Here is a 22861-nt window from a genome sequence, read left to right on the forward strand (position 1 = left end):
TGTCTGTCTTCATATGGGTCGGTTTTAAAGGCCAATCTTTATCACGAATGTGTGTTCACCATGGTCTATTTTTGCGGCTAAAACGATCTTGAAAAACATTTTACATAAAAGAATAATTATTTCTCTTCTTTTGGAACTGTAGATGGTGGCTTGCAAAATGAGTCTCAAGGGCAGTGTACAGAAACGTTTTTTAAAAATAACAATAAATACAAGGAGCAGGGAGGTGAAATTCGCTGCACTTGATGCGCAATGTGCGCAGAGTAAAATGAGTGTTCATTTACGGCTGCAGGATATCTAACAAGTAAAGAAATATAAACACACCTGACACTAGGCCGAGGCTTTGGACTTTGGCACGTTCACGAGACTGCACCGTCAATCAAACTGTTCCAACCCGTCATTTTGACGAGCTTTTTACTAGTGATGAAATAATGTGGGCAGAGGCATATCGGTTGACGTCGAATTATGTCTAGTTTTGTCCATTTCCTCATTTTACATGTTTGGCTTCTTTTCCTGTTCAGGCCAAACTGTGCAACAGCTTCAGTCTCTGATTGAATAGATTATTGAGAATGGTTAAAAGTGTGAAAGTTGGGATTGCACATCTTTGAGCAGCCTCAGGTTTTTTGGGGTTTCTTTTTCCTTCCCTGATCCACTGCATTTACTGTCTGCAGTTTTGTTTCTACTTTTTTTTTGCCACCACTTTTTACTGGAGTCTGTCATTGTACCCGTAAAGGAAGAAACAATTAGTTTCTAAATAGAGTGTTGGATTGTAAAGTTATCCCCAGTATTCATATTTTCAGTGCCTATAACCCTTCAGTTTTTCGAACTCTCATAAGATTTATGACCAGCTGAGGTTGCGTTAAGACCCAAACACACGCTGCGACATGTTGTACTGGCACTTAAAACGTGATGCCTTTGTACCATGTGATGTGTAACATGGTGCAATCCTTTTGTACAAAATACTAAAATATCCGGTGTTCATGTTAAACGCTCTTATAAAGCGTTGTGTCAAACTCAAAACGCTCGGAAAAATTGAGGTTCACAATTCTGAAAATGAAATAAGACGACAACAGTTGATGTTGAGTAAAGATTTACAATTGAGCATTTCGCTGCTTCATTTTATGTATGCTACGTGGCCTCTTCTGTTTTCTTCCCGTCTGCTTTTAACATGTGCCCACAGATCGATTGCTGCTATTCGGCAAAAGCACTGCCTTAGCAGCAGTTGATGTACGAACTGTTCAAACCCATCACGTAGTCAAACACATACTTTCTTAAAATAACTACATTATTGCAAAATACATGGTAAATGCACGTGCCGTAAAATAACGCGTCTGTCTGTCTTGTCTCCAAATATACGCATCTTGTTTTTCATTTCTGTTCCTCACACTCACAGACATACATTTGACACTTTTTATTAATTGCACAGTATCGGTTATTCCTAAAAGATAACATTATTTAAAGGATTGCTGTAAATGACGTTAATTTCACAACATCCTATATTGAACTTTGTTAAAATTGTAAACCTCAAAACATAGTTCCCTTACCTAAAGTAAGAACCTTAACCTGTAAGCAATAATTGATTGGTTTCATGACCACTTGTATCATCAGCTGGGCACCGTTCTTCCTTTCTGACCCGATGTGGATTAAGAGAAAGGTTGTTGGAATGGACCGATGTGGATTGAGAGAAACATTGCTGGAATAGACTGATGTGGATTGAAGCACGGAAAGATTACTGGAACGGACGCAATGGGGATTCTTGGAATGAACCAAATGGGAATTGAAAGAAAGCGATAGTTGGAAATGGAGAGAGACCAGACTTTGAGAGATAGGGCAAAAACTAAATGTAGCATGATATCTCAGAGTTGTGAACGGATTCAGATGAAACTTTGTTGTCAGGTTGGGTATGTGACAAGAAAGGAGTGATTCAATTTTGGTGAAGATTCGAATCCTGATCCGGATCAGATAGGTTTTTCAGTGATTCTTCACCATTGTTGGGGCTAAAACTGATATATAGCACTATATCTCAAAAGGTTATGGACGAATGAGGACGAAACTTGGTGGATGAGTTGGGTAAGTGACAAGGACAAAGCAATGCGATTTTGGTGAAGATCCAAATCTGAATCCAGATCAGAATTTTTTTTCAGTGATTCTTCACCATTGAGTGATGTCCCAAAAACAATCTAGAGCACGATATTTCTAAAAGTTGTTCACGAATTATGACAAAACTTGGTGGATGAATTGGTTAAGTGACGAGAACAAGCCGATTCGATTTTGGTTCAGGTCCAGATCCAGCCTATCAGTGGGATGAAAATGAATGAATGAATGAGTGATCGTTTTAAGGCCATTTTCCCCGCTAGAGCGGGGGTTAGCCTTGCGGGCCCCATGACAATCATGGTTCCCTGTTTGAGGCAATGTTTTCATGGCCGGATGCCCTTCCTGACACCAACCCTTAGTCGCCTCTTACGATGCGCAGGGATACGGTGTCCCTATTATAAACCGGGGTACACACCGGGATCATTCATCCCAGCAAGCTGGTACTCAATTTGCCGACCTCGGAAGGATGACAGGCTGAGTCAACCCCCCTGGCGTTAATTTAGCGATCGACCGGGATTCGAACCCAGGATCCTAGGATCCTAAACCGGCACCGTAACCGCTAAGCCAACACCAGGCTAGATACAAAACATAAACTGTTCAACCTGGCAGAGGTATGCACTTGACCGAGTACCGTTCTAGTTGTATGTAAGTAATCTAAATGATATCAGAAATTGGTCAGTGAATGTCTCTTTGGAAATACAAAAAAAAAAGGATTTTCAGGAATTTCACAAAATAGACGAGTGAACACTTATTGAAATTAATTTGCACTTGCTCAGACAAGTAATGTGAATTTAATATTTCATATGACAATTGGTGATTTTTGATTGGGAATCCTTTCTACTATGGAAGGAGGAGCCAAGTGTGGCTTAAAAAGAAAGAAAGAAGAAGAAGAAACAATAAACTTAGCTTTGTGAGTTTGGTTGTGGTTTTGATACAATACTCTTGCCTTCCAGATTGTTCAACCAGAAACTTCAAAACAACCTAGAACAGTGCCGTGCTATTCAGCACATCGTGAGTGGAATATCACGACCCGCTCCATACCTGCTGTTTGGTCCCCCGGGAACTGGCAAGACGACAACATTAGTGGAAGCCATAAAGCAGGCAAGGGAGTTCATGTCGTGTTTTTGTTGCTTCCGATGATACATTTTTGTGCCACACATGCATGCCTGATAAGTTGCCATTTGTCAGTGTTTGAATTGAAGAGAACACGTGCTCCCTCCAGGTATTGCAATGCCACCCATGTCCCCATGTGGTTGTGTGTGCCATGTCCAACAACTCTGCCAGCCTGCTTTGTGAGCAGCTGTTACCACATGTCGATGAGGCTCACATGCTCCGGTTTCTTGCTGCAAGTCATCACTTGACAAACATTCCTGAAAGCATTCGGGTTTGGCTTTTCCCTTTGAGTTTGTCCCTTATTTTGTGCATTGCTGAGTATTTCTCAAAATAACCATCACAAATGTCTTCTAAAAACAATGCATTTTGATGTATTTGCTATTTGTAAAAACATTGTCTCCAACATAACAGTGTGCTCTATTATGTAATGTGTGGGAACAAAACTGTGGATCACCCAATCATTTGCACGAGGTCATCCTAAATCTTCTTCAAAATCACCCAACATCATCAATGCATTACATGAGCAAGGTGTGTAAAACAATTCCCTTAACTATAGATCGATCAACGTAGTTCCACTCATCAGCAAGGTTATGGAATCCATCATTGGAGTTGACATAAAATCATTCCTTTTCCCCCAAAGACCTGTTCTTAGATCATCAATTCAGATTCAGACCTGGTTACTCTACCTTGGACATGCTGCTTCTCTTCTCCCAACGATGGATGGAGGCCCTCAATGCTCCACATGAGGTTAGGGATGTCTGTCTCGACATGTATCGAACATTTGATGCAGTCTGGCACCCCACCTTGCTCCCGTAACTCTCTGTCTATGGCATGCAATGCCAACCTCACACACTGTTTACTGACTTCCTCTACTCTCGTAGCCAACGTGTGGCTCACAACGGTTCCCCTCATCTCCTCTCCCTGTCAAGGCTGACAGTGTTCTAGGCCCCATCTTATTCCTGATCTTCATAAATGATCTCTTTGACTCTCTGGAAAATCCTCTTTATCTATTTGCTGATGACTCCATCCTCTGCCGCGACATCCGTCATCCGTCATCCTTCAGACAGACAGGCTGCAGCCTCTTCTGTCCCTCCAGACCGTGATAGAATCACAAGCTGGTCAAACACTTGGAATACGTCTTTCAATCCTGACAAATCTTAAAGTTCAGTCACCCAAACTATTGGGTCTCACTTTCAGCTATGATCTTTATTGGACAAACTACACTTCTAAGTTGCCCTCAAAAGGCAGTCGCTGACTGGGCATCCTTCGTCGTGCAAATTAATTCCTTGGCCTACTTGAACTCTTATCCACCTACAAGGCCTTCATCTGCAGTTTAATGGAGAACTGCTCTCCCATATGGGCTGGCTCCCCTGCCTCACACCTTGCTTAGCTCGATGCCATGGATGCTAAGGCCTTCAAGATCATTGGAATCTCCCAGGATGATGTGATAAGGGTACGGGCCTATCACTTTCACATTGTAGATAAGTCATTGGTCTTTGTCTTCTTTCTCCTCCTTTCCGCTTTTGCACTCTCGGCTTTTGCACTCTCTGCTTTTCCATACTTTGTCCCTCTCCCCACCTATCCCACCCTCAGGTTTATTAATGGGGCACATGGTCCACCAGCATACCCCTTCTTGTAAAACTCCCAAAAATCCAGAATCACTGCTCACCTCCACTAGGTTCTCCTCTTTTTCCCACCTTGGAACCAATTTCCACATTCTTTTTTCCCTTCATGTTTTCAAGTAAACTGTTGACCACCCATGTCGGGTCATCCTCCATGATGTTTTCTACCCCCATTAACCCTCCCCACCTCATCCCCACCCCAAGCCCACCTCTTACCAAATTTCCAGTTTTTCCTACCTGAGTTTGCTTCTGTATCCATATTGTCCACCCCATCGTCCTCCCCTACCCATTCTTCTCCACATCCCTTATTTGTCCAAGTCTCCCTCTATTTTGTCCCTTGCTGTTGGTATGCTTTCCACTCTCTGTCTGCTGTTCCTTTTATTCTGTTATATCCTGCTCCGTTCTTTGTTCTCGCTCCTTCACGAGCTAAACTTTGTATACAAAAAAGTCACGAGAGGAGGTGAGTTTGGAAGCTATGGGCTGAGAGTTCAGAGAGCAAGGTGGGAGTGCCAGGCTTTCAAATTCATTAGGTATGCCCAGAGACACGGTCCTGATCTGTTGTCTGAGTTTCAGGGCATGCATCCATTCTTGGAAGCGCAAAAGCAGCCTATCCTGGATCGAGTGCCTGGGCCGGAAACCAAACTGATGGTCGGAGATCAGGCTGTTGGATAAAAGTAAGATTTCATGTTTACGGCAATGGATTCCATGACTTTGTTATTAGAAGTGAGCTAACAGGCCAGTAGTTAATATGATTTGTTTTGTCGGACATGGGGCCAGGCGGGCCTGGAGCAGGGAGGAGAGGTAGGAAAGGCAGTGTGTGTCCAGTAGATGTGGAGGAGGTTAGTGACGAGGAGTAACCAATGTGATCTCACAATCATAACAAAATAGTTCTGTTTCAAGATCCCAAGGTCAGCAAGATGAGAGTCGCTGACTGGCTGACAGACAAAGACGACACTAGAGACCGATGTCACTACTGGGATGGGAGGGAAGAATGATTATCGTCTTGAAGAAAGATAGTGCTGTCGAAACGCGATGGGGGAGCTGTCCAGGAAATAAACTAAAGGAAGAACTGAAAGCAGTTTTGGAGAAAGACACTTGTAGGTGAGAGTAAAGGGATTTATGAAAAGTATCAAGGTTCCATTTAAGACTTGAGGTGATTGTTTTAGGAGTTTGGTTGTTTGTTTGTTTTGAGAAGAAATGATAGGCAGGGAGAAGATGCGAATTGGGAGAGATAATTACTTGTGCGACTGAAGAATCGGGAAAATGAAGATAGGAAAGGAGTTCAATCAGCTTGCAGACTGTGCCCACAATGAACAGGCCTGACATGAAACATCAAACCAGAACAAAATGTTTAAGAGGGTTGTAATATTTTTTGGGAAGCATTAGAAACAAGGTTAAGTGAGGGTGGGAAAAGGGATGGTCAGAGATGACAGGAGGGGAAAAAAAATTGGACCGCGGGTCGTGAAGCTCACCTGGATCAGGAGCAACAGCCACTCAAGACCCCTGACAGACGCTCTCAGACCCTGATATTTTTTAATGCTGTGAACAAACTTTGGTACATCATGGGCAATGAAGGTTGTGATCAAGTTTCATTGAAATAGTTTGTGTAGTTTCGGAGAAGAGAGCAAATACCTATTTTGGGGGGAGTGGGGATCACTCTACTCCCCCGCCCCTTCCTCCCCCCGTAGACACCCTTAATGAGCGCAGATTTTTATGTGGTCAATACACCTTCGTTAGGCATCAGATATGAAGCTTGCGTCCCAGTGTCATCAAGGTTGTGTGTTTGGTTCCAGCGATAATGACTGAAGTGTTTACTGACTCACTGACTGACTGACTTACCTACGGCCACTGCTCTCAAACGGATTGGACCACCACCTACACAGGTCCTCATTCTCAAACAAGAAGTTATCTTCTTGGACATATGTTGGGTATTTAACACAGTCTGGTATCCTGCTTTCCTTGCCGAGCTCTTTGCCTGTGGCTTAGAAGGCTACCCTTATTCCTGGATTTCTGACTTCCTGCACTCACACAGTTAATGCGTTGCTATCAATTAAACCCCCTCCTCCACTATCCCAGTGGGGGCTGGAGTTCCCCAAGTCAGTGTTTTGTGTCCAGTCTTGTTCCTCATCTATATTGATGACCGATCTGATGCTCAGGAAAACCTTGTCCCTTTTTGCAGACTCTACATTGAAGTTCAGATACAGCCATACGGTAACCCCCACCCTTCTGCTTGGCAGACAGCATCTGTGTCTATCTCTGCCTACCTGGAAATGACTATACTCTGGTATAATGAATGGAGCATGTCCTTCGAGCCTTTTGAATCTCAGTGTCAACCTATAACTCGGGAATGATTGTCAAACGAACCCACGTATCTATTTTCTTGGCCATCCACTGGAAGAGGTTCAGTCTCTTGAACGTCTAGGCCTCACTGTCAGCCATAACCTTTCTTGAGCTGATCACATTGCAAAGCTGGTCTCCAAAGCCAGCTGCAGACTGGGCAACCCCCTGTTGATCCAAGCGTTTCCTTGGGAAATCAGAGCTACACAGTCTACAATTTTTGTCCATGGCTCTTTGCTCTGGGCTGGCACCCCAGCATCATATCTGTCTCCTCAGTTCTGTGGAATTGAAAGCTCTCAAAAATTTTGGAATCTCCTGTGAAGAGGCTGAAGCACAAACTCTGTTGCTCTCGCATCACAGGCGGCTCAGCAGTCTGTTTTCTACCATCCATTTTCTGGCATTCTCTCTATCCCTGTCCTCCGATCCTCCCCGGCAATTCCAGGATGTACATGTTCTTCGAGTAATCCCTTTTTAGTTAACCCTTTGAGTACGGATGACGTTCAGTGCCGCAACACAGGAAAAGGTTTTGTGTACGGATGACGTTACTTCATGTCATCGACTATACCTATAAATAGATCGTCAGTACGTGGTTGCATTCCCGTACCAAAAATGCCAAATTCATCCCGTACCGGGAGTATTTTTATAAAAAAAAAATCCCGTACTTAAAGGGTTAAACATCCAAAATCCAGGTTGATCGTGTTACCCATGCTACCCAGTCTCGGCTGGGATTGTGTATTTAAGGATTAGACAACACTGGGTATCTGAAAGTACACAAAACAGCAACCATGTTGATGGCTTATGTGGTGACGTCATATCACAACATTTTCTAACTCAACCAATTTACTTGCTAGTTCGTTTCTGTCGCTCCTCCCTCTTTTCCTGTTCATTCACTCCCTTTGTTTGTTGTACTGTCATTTTTCATGAGCCATGTCCATGTAAATATTAAGAAGAGAAGGAGCTGATATGGTTGTGGATGAACCCGTGCCTTCCCCATCATCTGGTCAACTACCTCATCGGGTTGACGAGTCCAGAAGATTTCCGGTGCGAGAAAGGAAGAAAACGCGAAGACTAATTGAACAATGCTGAGTCTGTGTATTTGCCTACCACCTGGTTGGAGGAGAAATTTGTTTTTTGACCCCTCTAGTCTAACATTTGTGAAACAGTAAATTGCAGGTTGGTTAATGAAATGATGAACGGCTTAATGTGATTGTGTTAGCTGGTTTATATGAAGAATCACTTTAAAATTAAAAAAATTCTCAAATCCAGATCTTTCCCAAAATTTAATCAATTCGTCATTGTCACACACCCAACCTGTCCCCCAAATTTCGTCTGAATCCATCCACAACGTTTTGAGATATCTTGCTCACAGGCAAATGGGTGAAAACATGATCTCTGCCCACCTTTGGTGGTGGAGGTAATAAAGCAAAAATCACATTGGCACAAATAATCAAGGTCTGTTATTCAGTTGTTATGAAATTGCCTCCGTTGTCCAATTTGCTTCAATTTCCTTGTGCACTGAATATGTTAAAATTGCAGCAGATGGCGCTGTTCACCTCGAGACTTTATTACTGCAGTTCATGACAAATGGTTACAATACGATGTATACTTGTGGTTGACAGACTTGTCAGCTGGTTTTCCTCCTGGTCACTTTTCACATGTGTTTGTGGATGAAGCAGGGTATGCGACAGAGCCATTAACCTTGATACCTGTAGCAGGTGAGCAGGAGGATCATTTCTTTTTAACTGCTCAATGGTAATGTGTAATGCAGCTTTGTGACGATGATGCTGTTTTTGCTTTGCTTTACTCTTACACATTCCCAAAAGTTGTGCAACTTGTTCATTAGGCTATTCAACTTGGCTATGTTCCATATAATGTCAGCTCTTCTTCTCCACAAAAGATCAGATGTAGTATGCTGCTGAGACAAATTATTGATCTACCTTGTGTGCTGCAGTTATATTTTATGGGAATTTATGCTGTCAGGTAATTTGTCATGTCAGATGCTGGTTTCCTGTATTAGTAGCGGGATGGTTGTCTGCAACTACTTGACCATTTGTAGGCAGTAGAGATTTCAAGGGGCATATTTGTCGGTGTGCATGCAAGACAGATTGTTCCTTGATACAGGAAGTCAAATTAACTCTTCCCTGCATCTATTTCTCTCTCTGTCTGTCTGTCTGTCCAGTGAAATAAGGCTCTCAGCTTTGTGAGCGTAAATATTTCTGCTGGCATTATTGCACATTTTTATTGGTTTGCCTTTCTTGTTGCACGTCTGTGAACCCCATGTCTGCGAATAACCCATCGGGTGGACAGTTGGTGTTGGCTGGAGACCCCTAACAACTTGGACCTGTTTTAAAGTCTACAACAGCTGTGAAATATGGCCTTGGTATGACATCTTTCAAAATATCCTGGCTTTGTTGACTTTTCTGCTAGAAGTCATGAAATATGTTAACCTGTCGATGATTGTACATTGTTTGTATGTTAAAAACTGAAAGGGTACCTACTTTGTATCCTAAAAGTCTGAGATTTCTGAATCAAAACAACAATGACTGCACTGTGGTCACAATCTGCGACAAAAATCTGGTAACGGGCGATTGAGAAACGCGCATTTAAAGCATTCTTAAAAGATGAACAGGGCGATAGGGAAACACATTTAATGCTCCATTCGAAAATTAACTCGACACCTTTCATCCATGTTACCATCCCCACGGTTATATCAGATTGAGCTGATTTGTCACATGGCCAAGGATTGTTTAACCCCAATCTGTGGCCGTTCAAAAATTATGCAACACTTTTTTTTTAGGGAGCCACGTTCTGTGCATGCTGACAGGCTTGGTTAAACCTTACTAATAATTTTTATCCGACATTGATTAGATTTTTTTGGGTCCCTCATCGTAACACTCGAACCAACAACAACAACAACAACAGGCATTTAAAGGCCATTTTCCCTGCTAGAGCGGGGGTTAGCCTTGCGGTCCCCATGACAATCTTCTCCATTTTGCCCTATTTTCTGCATCTCCCCTTGTTAACCCCCTTGCCCACATTTCTTCTTCCACCACCTTTAGCCAGGTCTTTCTCGGTCTTCCCCGTCCTCTACTTCCTTCTACATTCATTTCCATCACTCTTCTCAACCAGTTACTTTCATCCTTCCTCAACACATGACCAAACCATCTCAGCCTATTTAACTTCACAGCATCCATCACAGCTTCTATTCCCATCATCTTTCGCAATTCATCATTTGTCTTCCTCTCTCTCAACGATACTCCGCACATCCACAGAACCATTCGCATTTCCACCCTTTCCAGCCTTCGTTGCTGCTCTACGTTCATTGCCCATTTCTCGCTCCCATTAGTCACAACACTTCTCATAACAATCATAACACTCGAACCAAACAAAGCCAATGCAAATCTGACACAACAAACCCAGGAAGTGTATAATCAGCAGATGCCTATCGGCATGATGTCTTTGACCCACCAGAAAACAAAGATGGCGGCCATATTATTTTGTCTGGGTGACATGGACACTGTGGGTGGACTTAAGCAACAAATGTGGATGGGGCAGCCCTTATTGAACAGTTGACAAACAGTTCGTGTTTAAAAAATGTGTCCGGATGGAGGGAAAATATTGGTTATGAGGGAATCACGGAGACAGCATGTGCTCTGCGTGTTTACGGACCATTGATGTCTCAAATGTGTTTGGAGAGGTATAAATAAACCCAATTGGAGCTGTGTCTAATTGTGTCTGGAAAGGGGAGAAGCTGAATTAAATACTGTGTCTAAAATGCACATTGGCTACCAACCTAGTGCTGTGAATGTCGAGTTATAAAAGGGGGTGAAGGTGGAAGAGGATATGGAGGGAGGAAGAAGTCCTCTAGATTGCCCTTGCATATACATATCTCTCGGTTTCCACTACAAAAAAAAGAGAGGGCTATCTGAATACTAATGCTAATGAGGTAACTGAACTCGAGAACCTACGTGCATGGTTGTGCGTTCTCTAGGGGTGTGTGGGGGAACGTAACTTATTCGTCTAAGGAGATAAGCGAAAGTGTATTTTAACTTTGGAACTTGCTGGATGGTTGTTGTGCAAGTTCCACAACACTCTGCTTCCCCTCCTTGCTGGTTTTTTTTTTGGTGACTGATTCGATCGTCTCACACAGACACAATTATTTTGTGTTTATTCCTGCATGACAGGAATAACATTTATCTTGGAGAATATTTGAACGGTTCTTTCGAAGCAAATTAGATGCTTAAAGTGAACTCGCAATGCTGCCGAGCTTGAACAGCAGGATCCCCAGCTGAACGAGCAAATCTGGGGTGGGACAGGACTCTGAGGCTTTCAATACAACAGTTGAGAAACTTGCTTTTATTTCACAAAACAATATACTGTTGTAATGCTCGTTAAAAAAATTTTTTTTGCTTCATAGCCCTTCCCCTGTACACACGTACATGCACACACATACATGCACACACATACATGCACACACACATGCACACATATACATGTACGCACACATATATATGTGCATATACACATACAGTCACGTGAAAAAGTAACACCCCATGTAAAGTTTTGACTTTTTCAACATATTTCAACATACAGCTATTTGATCTTCATTTCAACAATATTGATAGATAAAGGTGATATAATATAACAAATATCATGAAACATTTACATTTTGTCGTCCATTGTATAATTTAAATAAACATAAATGCAAATTTCGCATGTGGAAAAAGTAAGTACACCCTTGGCTCTAATAGGTGGTATTGCCCCCTTTGGCAGAAACAACCTCAAGTAGGTGTTTCTTATAACTGTCTACCAGTCTCTGACATCGACTGGGAGAAATTTTTGCCCACTCCTCCATGCAGAATTCTTTCAGCTGTGCGATGTTTGAGGGGTTTCTTGCATGCCCAGCTCGTTTCAAATCCCCCCACAACATCTCGATGGGATTTAGATCCGGGCTTTGACTTGGCCATTCCAGAACCCTCCATTTCTTTATTTTCAGCCATTCCTTGGTGGATTTACTGGTATGTTTAGGGTCATTGTCATGGTGCAAGGTCCACCTTCGGTTGAGCTTCAACTTTCTGACAGATGGCCTCACATTATCGTCAAGCACCCTCTGGTACAATGAAGAATTCATAGTTGATTCTATGATGGTGAGCTGCCCAGGCCCTGATGCAGCAAAGCTGCCCTAAACCATAATATTTCCACCACCATGCTTTACAATTGGTATCAGGTTCTTGTGGTCAAATGCTGTCTTTGGTTTTCGCCAAACATGTCTTCTGGTACTGTGGTCAAATAGCTCTACCTTTGCCTCATCTGTCCAGAGCACATTGTTCCAGAAGTGCTGGTCTTTGCTGAGGTGTTCATTGGCAAACTTTAGTCTTGCCCTGATGTTCTTTCTGGACAGCAAAGGTTTCCTCCTGGCACACCGCCCATGTGGATCAAATTTGTGCAGCCTCTTTCTAATGGTAGACTCGTGCACTTTGACATCAACAGTGGCAAGAGCTACCTGTAGGTCCCGTGATGACATTCTGGGATTCTTAGAGACTTCTTTCAGCATATTGCGGTCTGCTCTCGGGTTGAACTTGCTGGGGCGGCCTGGCCTGAACAAGTTGGCACTTGTTTGGAATCTTCTCCACTTGTAGATGATCTTCCAGACAGTCGAATGATTGATTTCAAATTGTTTGGAGATCTTTTAAAATCCCTTCCCAGACTCGTAGGCATCTATAACCTTCTTTCTGAAGTCCTCAGAGAGCTGTTTTGATCTTGGCATGGTGACGCCGCACACTTCAACAACAAAGAGCAAGCCAAACTAAATGTCTGAGGTTTAAATAAGACAGATTCCTCCAAGATCCTCTCTAACGATATTCTAATCATTTGCACCTGAGCTCGTGCACCTGATTCTAATTTTAGGTATTTGAAGTAGTGATAAATGTCGGGGTGTACTTACTTTTTCCACATGCTAAATTTGCATTTATGTTTATTTAAATTATACAATGGACTACAAAATGTAAATGTTTCATGATATTTGTTATATTATATCACCTTTATCTATCAATATTGTTGAAACTAGGGCATGCCCGTACTATATATATATCTAAAATTATATCCCCCCCCCCTCTATTTACATGAAATGGTTTGGTCCAAAGCGAACGGCTTGCGAGTGGTGACAATCCCCCCCCTCTATTTACATGAAATGGTTTGGTCCAAAGCGAACGGCTTCCGGAGTTTGGTAAAGAAATCGCCATCGCGTGCACAAACGCGCAGGAAAGCGAATGAATCGCAAATTCGTTTTTATTAGTTTTAAAACATAGTTTAACGCCAACATAGTTTGCAAACGTGAAATAAATGAATACGCTCTCAAATGTGCCATCCGAGGCAGAGTGTGTCCGCCACGTTCGGCACACGCGATAGTTCGCTGCTCTCTGATTGGTTGAATCGTTTTTTGGACATAGCTCGGTAAGTAATTGTCCGATTAATATGAAACCTTGAAAAGGCACATCCTCGGGTCCCCAGCAATATACCTGGCAAGTTAAAAGTATATCGGACCCGTGGTTGTCGAGAAACAGCGGTCACAGACAAACGTACAAACGTACAGAGATTACTGGAATTATAGATAGATGAAGATCAAATAGCTGTATGTTGAAATATGTTGAAAAAGTCAAAACTTTACATGGGGTGTACTTACTTTTTCACATGACTGTATGTATATATATATAGGAAATTAGCCACTAACTGCAGCATTGAATTTCACATTAATATTTTGAGCCTCTTTCTCTCTCTTTCTTACCTTTGTGGTAATTCCACAACTGACTTGGTAACATTACGTGCTTTTTGTAGCCAATCGTGGACCCTCATAAGCAAGGCTAAGCTGCCTTCACTGAAAATAGTGAATTTAGCGAAATTTTATTTGCTTCCCAATGAGATAAAAGTGAATATTTTCATCAGATGTCGGAATTATTTTATATACATATATTTTTTATTTGCATCTTTCCTTTTTGAGGTTTTCTAACCACTTGAAAGTTGCTAAATTCTCAGCTTGACTTGTCCATGACTTATTCATCCTTTCCTCCAGGATTTCCCAATTATCTTCCATAGCGTTCTTGGCATTAATGAGTGCGAGAGTTTGAACCCAGATTACTTCAACAATGCAGAGATTGAACAGTTGCTGTTTTGTCTGAAGGAGTTGCTCATTCCAGATCATCATGCCTGTACCGGTAATGGCAACGCAGCTGGCATCTCACCAAAGGATATTGGAGTAATCTCCCCATATCGTCAGCAGGTGGGTAAAAACATCCATTGATTGCTTGGTTGCTTTCGTCTGCAGTCATCATGCTTTTTATGCCTCCGCCGACGAAGCCATGTTTTCAGGTTGTCCGTCCATCCAGATGTCTGTCCGTCCGTGATAGGTTTTTGTTACCCCGATAAATTGAGAACGGCTCAAGGGATCTTAGTCAAATTTGGTGCAGGTATGTATAATGAGGTATGTAAAGATGAACTGACTAGATTTTTGAGGCACGAGGTCAACAGGCCAAAGGTCAGAGGTCATGTTAGGTAAAAATATTGTTACTCTGATAACTTGTGAACCAGTGATGGGATTCTGACCCAATTTGGTACACTTATGTAGAATGATGTAAAGATGAACTGATTCGATTTTGGGGTCAAGAGGTCAATGGTCAAAGTCTGTAATAGGTCTATAACTTGAAAATGGCTGAGGTGATCTAATTCAAACTTGGTACAGGTATGTACAATATCGTAAAGATGAAGTGATTAGATTTTGGGGTCAAAGGTCAAAGTCTTTAATAGGTCAGTCTGGGTTTCTGGGTTTCACAATACCACATTTCAAATCTGGCCTCCAAAGCCAGTCGCCGACTGGGCATCCTCCGTCGTGCGAAGTCCTTCCTTGGCACACCTGAGCTCCTCACCACATACAAGGCTTTCATCCGCAGCTCAATGGAATACTGCTCTCCCCTCTGGGCTGGTGCTCCTGCCTCACACCTAGCTCGTCTTCACGCTGTTGAAACCAAAGCTTTCAGAATCATTGGAATCTCCCGTGATGAAGCTAACTCCAAGGGCCTCTCACTCACTCACCGCAGGCAGGTTGGTGGTCTTTCCGTCTTCTACCAACTCCTCTCTGGCCTTGCCCCCCAGCTCTCTCTGGGCTCTGTCCCACAAATATTCTTTCAGGTCGCACAAGATCTGCCTGCAACTCTCTTATGGTTAAACTGCCAAAATCAAGACTCTCTGCTCACCTTCACTCCTTCATTCCTCTTTTCTCCCGCCTCTGGAACAAACTCCCTCACTCTTCAATCCCACTCCACCCTCCAGGTCTTTAAAACAGCTGTTCACCACCATCTCTTATGAGATATCTCAAAAACTCGCCCTGATCCAAAACCTTGATCTTTTCTACCCCCGCTAATTTCACCCCAATTCCACTTTTTTGAAATACCAACTTCTGTCCTGGAAGTCCTTGGTGTCCTTGTGTTTTATACTTCCCCCCCCCCCCTTCCCACGCCTCCTCCCCCCAAGTCCTCTCCCTTCCACACATCTCCCTGCTCTCAAATGTTGTGTTTGTGTGCTTCCCCTTCTCTCCCCATCTTGTCTTCCGCTCCCTCTTTTTATATATTTTGTTTGTCTGGTTGATTTGTTTGTGAAGTAAATGTTAGCTCTTTCACGAGCCTCGATTCAGTATACAAAAAAGAAAAGAAATAAAAAGGGTCTATAACTTGAGAACGGCTGAAGTGATCTAATTCTAGCTTGGTACAGGTATGTATAATATTGTAAAGATTAAGTGATAAGATTTTGGGGTCAAAGGTCAAAGTCTGTAATAGGTCTTTAACTTGAGAACGGCTGAAGTGATCTAATTCAAGCTTGGTACAGGTATGTACAATGATGTAAAGATTAAGCGATTAGATTTTGGGGTCAAAGGTCAAAGTCTGTAATCGGTCTATAACTTGAGAACGGCTGAAGTGATCTAATTCAAACTTGGTACAGGTATGTATAATGATGTAGATTAAGCGATTCGATTTTGGGGTCAAAGGTCAAATCTGTAATTGGTCTATAACTTGAGAATGGCTGAAGTGATCTAATTCAAACTTGGTGCATGTATGTATAATATTGTAAAGATTAAGTGATTCGATTTTGGGGTCAAAGATCAAATCTGTAATAGGTTTATAACTTGAGAGCAGCCAAAGTTATCTAATTCAAACTTTATACAGGTTTGTATAATGTTGTAAAGATGAACTGATTCGATTTTGGGTTAAAGAGGTCAAAGGATAAAGGTCAAAGTTTGTAATAGGTTTATAACTTGAGAATGGCTAAAGGGATCTAATTCACACTTGGTACAGATATGTATAATGATGTAAAGATTAACCGATTAGATTTTGGGCGTCCCAAGGTCAAAGGTCATGTCAGGTAAAAATGTGAGAACTTGTAAGCAGCTGAAGGGATTTAAATTAAAACTTGGTACAGGTATGTATAATGATGTGAACATGAACTGATTACATTTTGGGGTCAAGAGGTCAAAGGTCAGAGTTTATGTCAGGTAAAAATGTGTTAACTGGCATAGCTGAATGGATTTAAATCAAACTTGATACAAGTATTATAATGATGTAATAATGTGGGTGACGTTGTGACATTGAAGAGTGCTGTTCTAGTTGTCCTATGTCTCCTTTCAAAGCGTTAGTTGTGCTCTAATATAATGAATTGTGGAGATGGGAAAGTGTGGGTTGGAGGTGCCATATTATTCTCTCCATTGAACACCTGTTATTGGCACGTCTGGTTTGTGGCACCATGGTTGATTATGTGTGGCCCGTGACCAACACGTTTTCGCTTGTTGGCTTCAGGGATTAACGATTAAAGAAGCTGTTACAACTTTCGACACGGAACTTCCATTACTGCATGATATTGAGGACCTAAAGGTAAGAACTAAGATAAATTTTGGGGGTGAGGGGTTCTTTTTGTGGCCATGACGTGAACCTGGTAGGAATCATATGAGTGATCAAATTGCCGAGAGTAATTTGTGTCAAACCCATGACATTAACATGACAAGTTCATCCACAGCGGGAACAAGCTATCATTACATCTGCCAACGAAGGTGGATGGAGGTTATGTATTCACCCCTGTTTATTGCTCATTTGTATGTAAGCAGGATATTTCATAACGTTTTGGACGGATTCAGATGAAACTTTGTGGACAGGCTGGGTGTGTGACGAGGACTAATTGATTTGATTTTGGTGAAGATCCAAATCCGGTACTATAATTTTAAAAGTGATTCTTTACCTTTGAGAGATAGGCTCCAACATGATATAAAGCATGATATCTCAAAAAGTTGTGGACGGATTATGACAGCTTGGTGGACGAGTTGTGTTGGTGATGAGAACAAGTCGATTACATTTTGGTTTAGGTTTGGTGCAGATTTAGCCTATCAGTGGGATACAAAACGTAAGCTCTTCAGCCTGGTGGAAGTATGCGCTCTACCGAGTGTCGTTCTAGTTACTAATGCACCAGGTGTCAGGCCAAGACTGAAAAAGATGAGGTGAAAAATCCAAAAGATCTCAAATACAACTACTGACCAATTTATGATATTGCACACAAATTAAAATAAATACCCATGAGTGGGCTGACGGTGAAAAATCCAAAAGATCTCAAATACAACTACTGACCAATTTATGATATTGCACACAAATTAAAATAAATACCCATGAGTGGGCTGACAGTCGTCTCTTCAGGTTGTAGTTCAGACTTCTGCTGATTTGTGGGAACTCTCCTGGGAGCCCCCATGATCCGAAATCAGAGGGATTATGTGGACTATTGTCTTGTATTCATGTGTCAAGTTTCTGAACAATCTGCTGGGTGATAAGGGAGGAGTAGCAAAAATAGCAAAAAGTTGATTGACATCCGGACATCACGACCCATTTTACAAGTTCGTCTTGTCGAGATGAGATGACATAAAAAATAGTTGTGTAAGACAAACCTCACCTGTACACAACGTTTGGATAAAGCTCCATTAAGGAGAAATGAAAGAAGAGGGCGATTATAAAAATCATGGAATATTTCTCATCCTGTCGATTTTTTATCTCCTGGCAGTTGATAGCACACCTGCATGTTTAAGGTACCCTTTGGTTGTTGAGTTGTCACCGTCCTTCAATGAGCTATACATAAACTATGCATTTTGGACACCAAACTTTGCTTATGTACGATGGTACGTCGATCTGTTAAAACGACCAAAAATATTGTCACAAAATAGAACTTAAAAATGATCGTAAAACTTAGAAAACATTATGAAATATTTACTATGGTATGGTAATAGATCCGACTTGTCTCTGAGCAGTCTAGCCTGGGTTTGAATCCCAACCTTGCTCTAAACTGTCATTCTAGTGTTTTGCATGTAGGTAGATGCATCAATGTATTGTTTCTTGGATGGACATTAAAATGAGAATCGCCTCTGCCAGCATTCGTTGGTGAATGTTACAGATCCAACGGTCTCCTTTACGAAGAATAGGTGAGTCATCGCCGGCAAATCCGAAACAAAATTTAAATTCCTGCCTTGATTGACTGCTGGGAAGGCAATGGCAAACCACCCAGCATAACCCTTGCCAACTAGATGGTATTCATAGAATACCCTGCGCAGTCAAATTGTTGCAAGCCAACTCTTCTGTTTTTGAACATTTTTTTTCTTTGATCCAATATGGCTGCCAGACCACATGAGCGATGACATCATAAATTTATATTCTCTAATATAATTGTTGCATACATCACGCTCAATACATTTCAAACTGATCAGACGAAGCGTTGTGCCTGTCGAAATATGACGTCATAATTATGGCACCAATGACGTCATCGTTAACAACACCTATTCCCCATATGGAGTTCTTTACAATGAGCCATGTTTCAATTTTTTCCATGCAGCGGTTTTGGAGATATAGAGGTGCAACATTTTTCGGTTTTCCAAGATGGCGCCTGTACCACATGACCTATGACGTCATGATTATCATTAAAATATTCTAAAGGAGGAGGCGCTCCGATGGTGAAAATTTAGTGTCCATCAGACCAACAGTTGCTGAAATTTTTAAAATAATGATCAGATGGATAATGTTCATATGGATTGACTTCCGCTTCCGGTCTTGCCGGCGAGGTTTCGTTTATTCGCAGCTGTCCACGCTCTCCATCGAAATCGAAGTTAAGTAATTGTTCCCATTTGTATTTTCGTTAAAACTGTATTTATTTTATGGTGTGTGTACCTATAGTGTGTCCCTAGGAAGATTCTCGGTGTAAATCTTTCATACCTGTATAGAAAATCGTGTTAATTCGTGTCGTGTCTTTTGAGACCTTGCAGGCTACCGTGTCCTACCTTGAGGCTTTTTTCTCTCTCAGCGGTCCGTCGTTTGTGCTCCAATAACTTTCGTTCTCTGTTTTTCCCAGTCTTTTCACCCCATATCCTACTTCCTTGTTTAAAATCTCAACTAAAAAAACAAACAAACAAACAAAAAAAAACATTTCCTTCTCTGTTCTTATTCGTTGTTCTTATTCGTTTATTCGTTGTTCTTATTCGTTCGTTCGTTCTTCGACCACGTGTTTCTCCCCCATTTCCCCAGATCGTTTTCACTGTGAAACTTTAAAATGTTTAAACTTTCCCCTGAAGTACTGTATTCTGTCGTATATTATAACACCTTTTTCTTCCTCTTCTTTAAAAGGTTGCTTTCGACTTGCTCACCAAATCTATTCATCCCAAAAAAAAATTCCATCTCTTACAGTGCCTCTTTTCTACATTCCCTAAACTCACCTGCACTCCACCCACCCTCCAGCGTCCTTAAACGTATTTTTAACTCGAAGGTCACAAGAAACTCATTTTGCAATAATTGTTCGTTTCCCATTAATCGAACACTTTCCAAAATCTAATCTCACCTCTCCCCTCCAAATCTTCCACATCACCCCTCCCCTCCAAAACTTCCCCATCACCCCTCCCCTCCAAGTCTTCCCCATCACCCATCCCTATCAAATCTTCCCCCTTGCCCCTCCCCTCCAAATCCTCCCCATCACCCATCCCTTTCAAATCTCCCCCCCCCCCTTTCAAATCTCCCCCCTTGCCCCTTCCCTCCTAAACTCCCCCCACACCCCTCCCCTCCATGACTCCCCCTCGCCCCTCCCCTCCTAGACTCCCCCCTCATCCCTCCCCTCCAAATCTCCCCCATCTCCCATCCCTTTCAAATCCCTCCCCTTGTCCCTTCCGTCCTAAACTCCCCCTAACCCCTCTCCTCATAAACTCCCTCCTCGCCCCTCCCCTTCAAATCTCCCCACCCTCATTTCTTTTCCATTTCCCCCCTCGCACCCCTCCTCCTCAAAGCGTCCTCCCCGCTTCTTCCCCCTTCCAACTCTCACCTCCATCTCCCCCAACCTCCTACTTCGCTCTTCCCACTCCTCAAATAACACCTCATTGTGCCTCACCCAATCACCATCAAACCTTTTGCCCGCCCCATCCTTCCCTTTCTCCGAGCTATTCTGAAATCTCTGACACACCTTCAACAGCTCTCCCTACCTCTTCCTCCTCTTCCACATCTTACCCTACCCCTCCTCACCCCTGTTCTGTATCCGATGCTCCCCCTTCCTCTTCATTAACGGTACGGACCTCAAACATCCGGGGCCTTCGTTCAAACTTAACTGATCTCTCCATACAGTGTGCTTCTGACAAACCAAACGTGATCTGCTGAACAGAAACTTTCCTCCTTCATGATGTCTCTGATTCCTTAGTATCTCTCCCGGGTTACTCCCTCCTCCGGTATGATAGACCTGAGCCTCGTCCTGGAGGTGGGGTTGCTATCTTTATCAAAAACTCTCTTTCTCACTCGCCCTGTACTGCCCTCTCTCCACCTCACCCCCAGGAATACCTCTGGCTACGGTTTCCCCTTCGCTCCCACCTCTTGTTCATGTGTGTTGTACCGTCCACCAAACAGTGATGACTCCATCTACATCTCGCTGTCTGATAATATGGACCAACTTCTATCTACTCATCCCAACTCTCTCTTCCTCATATGTGGTGATTTCAATTGTCACCAATGCCAGTTGGCTGGGTGTGGGTACCACTCTCACCAGCCATGGCTCCTCAGCAAAAGACTTCTGCGACTCACTGGGACTGACACAAACTGTCAATTTCCCGACCAACATCTCAGTCAACGGAGCATCTTCTCTTCTGGACTTGGTTATGACTAACTTCCCTGGAAATATCTGCTGCTCTTCTTCTGCTCCAATCGGCTCATCTGATCATGTGCTTGTTAAACTGGACATCTCTCTGACCATTCTCAGGGAGCCTCCTCAGCGTCGACGAGTCTGGCATTTCACTCAGGCCAACTGGCATGGTCTTCAAGCAGCCATCAATCATCTGGAATGGTCTCCCATCTCGACCACCTCTGACATCAACTCATGCTGGGAATTCTTCCAAAGTAAATTGTTCTCTCCGATGCACAGATTTATCCCATCTCGTCTTCAGTTGTCATACCCTTCCTCCCATCCATGGTACACGGAATCTTGTGGTGAGGCTGTTGCCCAGAAACAACTTGCCTTCGTCTCCTGGAAAGCAAATCCAACGGAAGGAAATCTCATTTCCTTTCACAAAGCCCGAAACAAGTGTGTGTCCACCCTCAGGAGAGCCAGGAAACAATATCTCTCCGTTCTCAAGACCGAACTCTCTTATCTGTCTCCCTCTTCCAAATCCTGGTGGTGTCTGGTCAAATCTGTTTCTGGTGTTTGTTCCCCCTCCATCCCCTCCCTTACCTCAAACAGCTACACAGCTGACTCCGGACGTGAAAAAGCTGAATGCCTCAACTCTGTGTTTGCCTCTAAATCTTGTGTCCCAAACCCATCCCTCTCTGTACCCACCATACCCAGTCATACCCAGCTGCTCCTGGACTCTGTGTCCTTTCCTCCTGACAAGGTGGAAAGGTTTCTGTCAACCCTCGACTCTGATTCTGCAACTGGACCTGACGGCATCAGCCCACGGGTCCTAAAATCCTGTTCTTCCGCTCTTTCACTCCCTCTCTCTGTTCTCTTCACCCTTTCTTTTGCTCAAGGTCAACTGCCATCTGCTTGGAAATCAGCCAACATCACCGCTTTACATAAAAAAGGTGCAAAAACAGATCCTAGCAACTACAGACCAATCAGCCTTCTCCCAATTATCAGCAAAGTCATGGAATCCATCATTGCTTCGGATATGAAATCTTTCCTCTTCTCCAATGACTTGATCTCTGATCATCAATTTGGTTTCAGACCAGGTCACTCTACTCTGGACATGCTGCTTCTGCTGTCTCAACAATGGATGGAGGTCTTCAATGCCAAACAGGAAATTAGAGCTGTCTTCCTCGACATATCACGTGCCTTTGATACGGTCTGGCACCCCGCTCTGCTCACCAGACTCTCCTCCTTTGGTATCCATGGAAATCTCCACGCATGGCTGGTGGACTTCCTCTCTAGTCGTAGTCAACGTGTGGCCCTGAATGGGTTTCTCTCATCTCCTTTTCCTGTTCAGGCTGGAGTTCCCCAAGGCAGTGTTCTGGGCCCTGTGCTTTTTCTGGTCTTCATCGATGATCTCTTTGACTCTCTTGAAAATCCTCTCTATCTCTTTGCTGATGACTCCACTCTCTGCCGCTGCAGTCCTCATCCCTCAGATCGGCAGTCTGCAGCCTCCTCACTCTCTGCAAACCTGGACAAAG

At 43.0% G+C, this 22861-nt stretch overlaps 1 protein-coding gene across 13 annotated transcripts in view; it reads left to right on the top strand.

The window, feature by feature from the left end:
- Nucleotides 1-22861, top strand: part of LOC137425048 (putative helicase MOV-10) — a 62517-nt gene that overhangs the window by 33284 nt on the left and 6372 nt on the right. For 4 of the 13 annotated variants that reach the window (XM_078776217.1, XM_078776216.1, XM_078776219.1 and 1 more), the window contains 6 exons: nucleotides 3045-3192; nucleotides 3314-3475; nucleotides 8783-8878; nucleotides 9471-9543; nucleotides 14341-14439; nucleotides 17003-17077. In XM_078776217.1, coding sequence (XP_078632343.1) covers nucleotides 9535-9543; nucleotides 14341-14439; nucleotides 17003-17077 — 183 coding nt within the window. In that variant the 5' untranslated portion in view covers nucleotides 3045-3192; nucleotides 3314-3475; nucleotides 8783-8878; nucleotides 9471-9534. Of the gene's footprint in view, nucleotides 1-3044; nucleotides 3193-3313; nucleotides 3476-8088; nucleotides 8205-8782; nucleotides 8879-9470; nucleotides 9544-11347; nucleotides 11504-14232; nucleotides 14440-17002; nucleotides 17078-22861 lie in introns of those variants that run through there. The other 9 variants (XR_013623119.1, XM_078776220.1, XM_078776218.1 and 6 more) reach the window with 8 other exon arrangements.

Source organism: Myxine glutinosa, chromosome 4, assembly GCF_964187855.1.
Source record: "Myxine glutinosa chromosome 4, kmMyxGlut1.1, whole genome shotgun sequence".
NCBI classification, from domain to species: Eukaryota; Metazoa; Chordata; class Myxini; order Myxiniformes; family Myxinidae; genus Myxine; species Myxine glutinosa.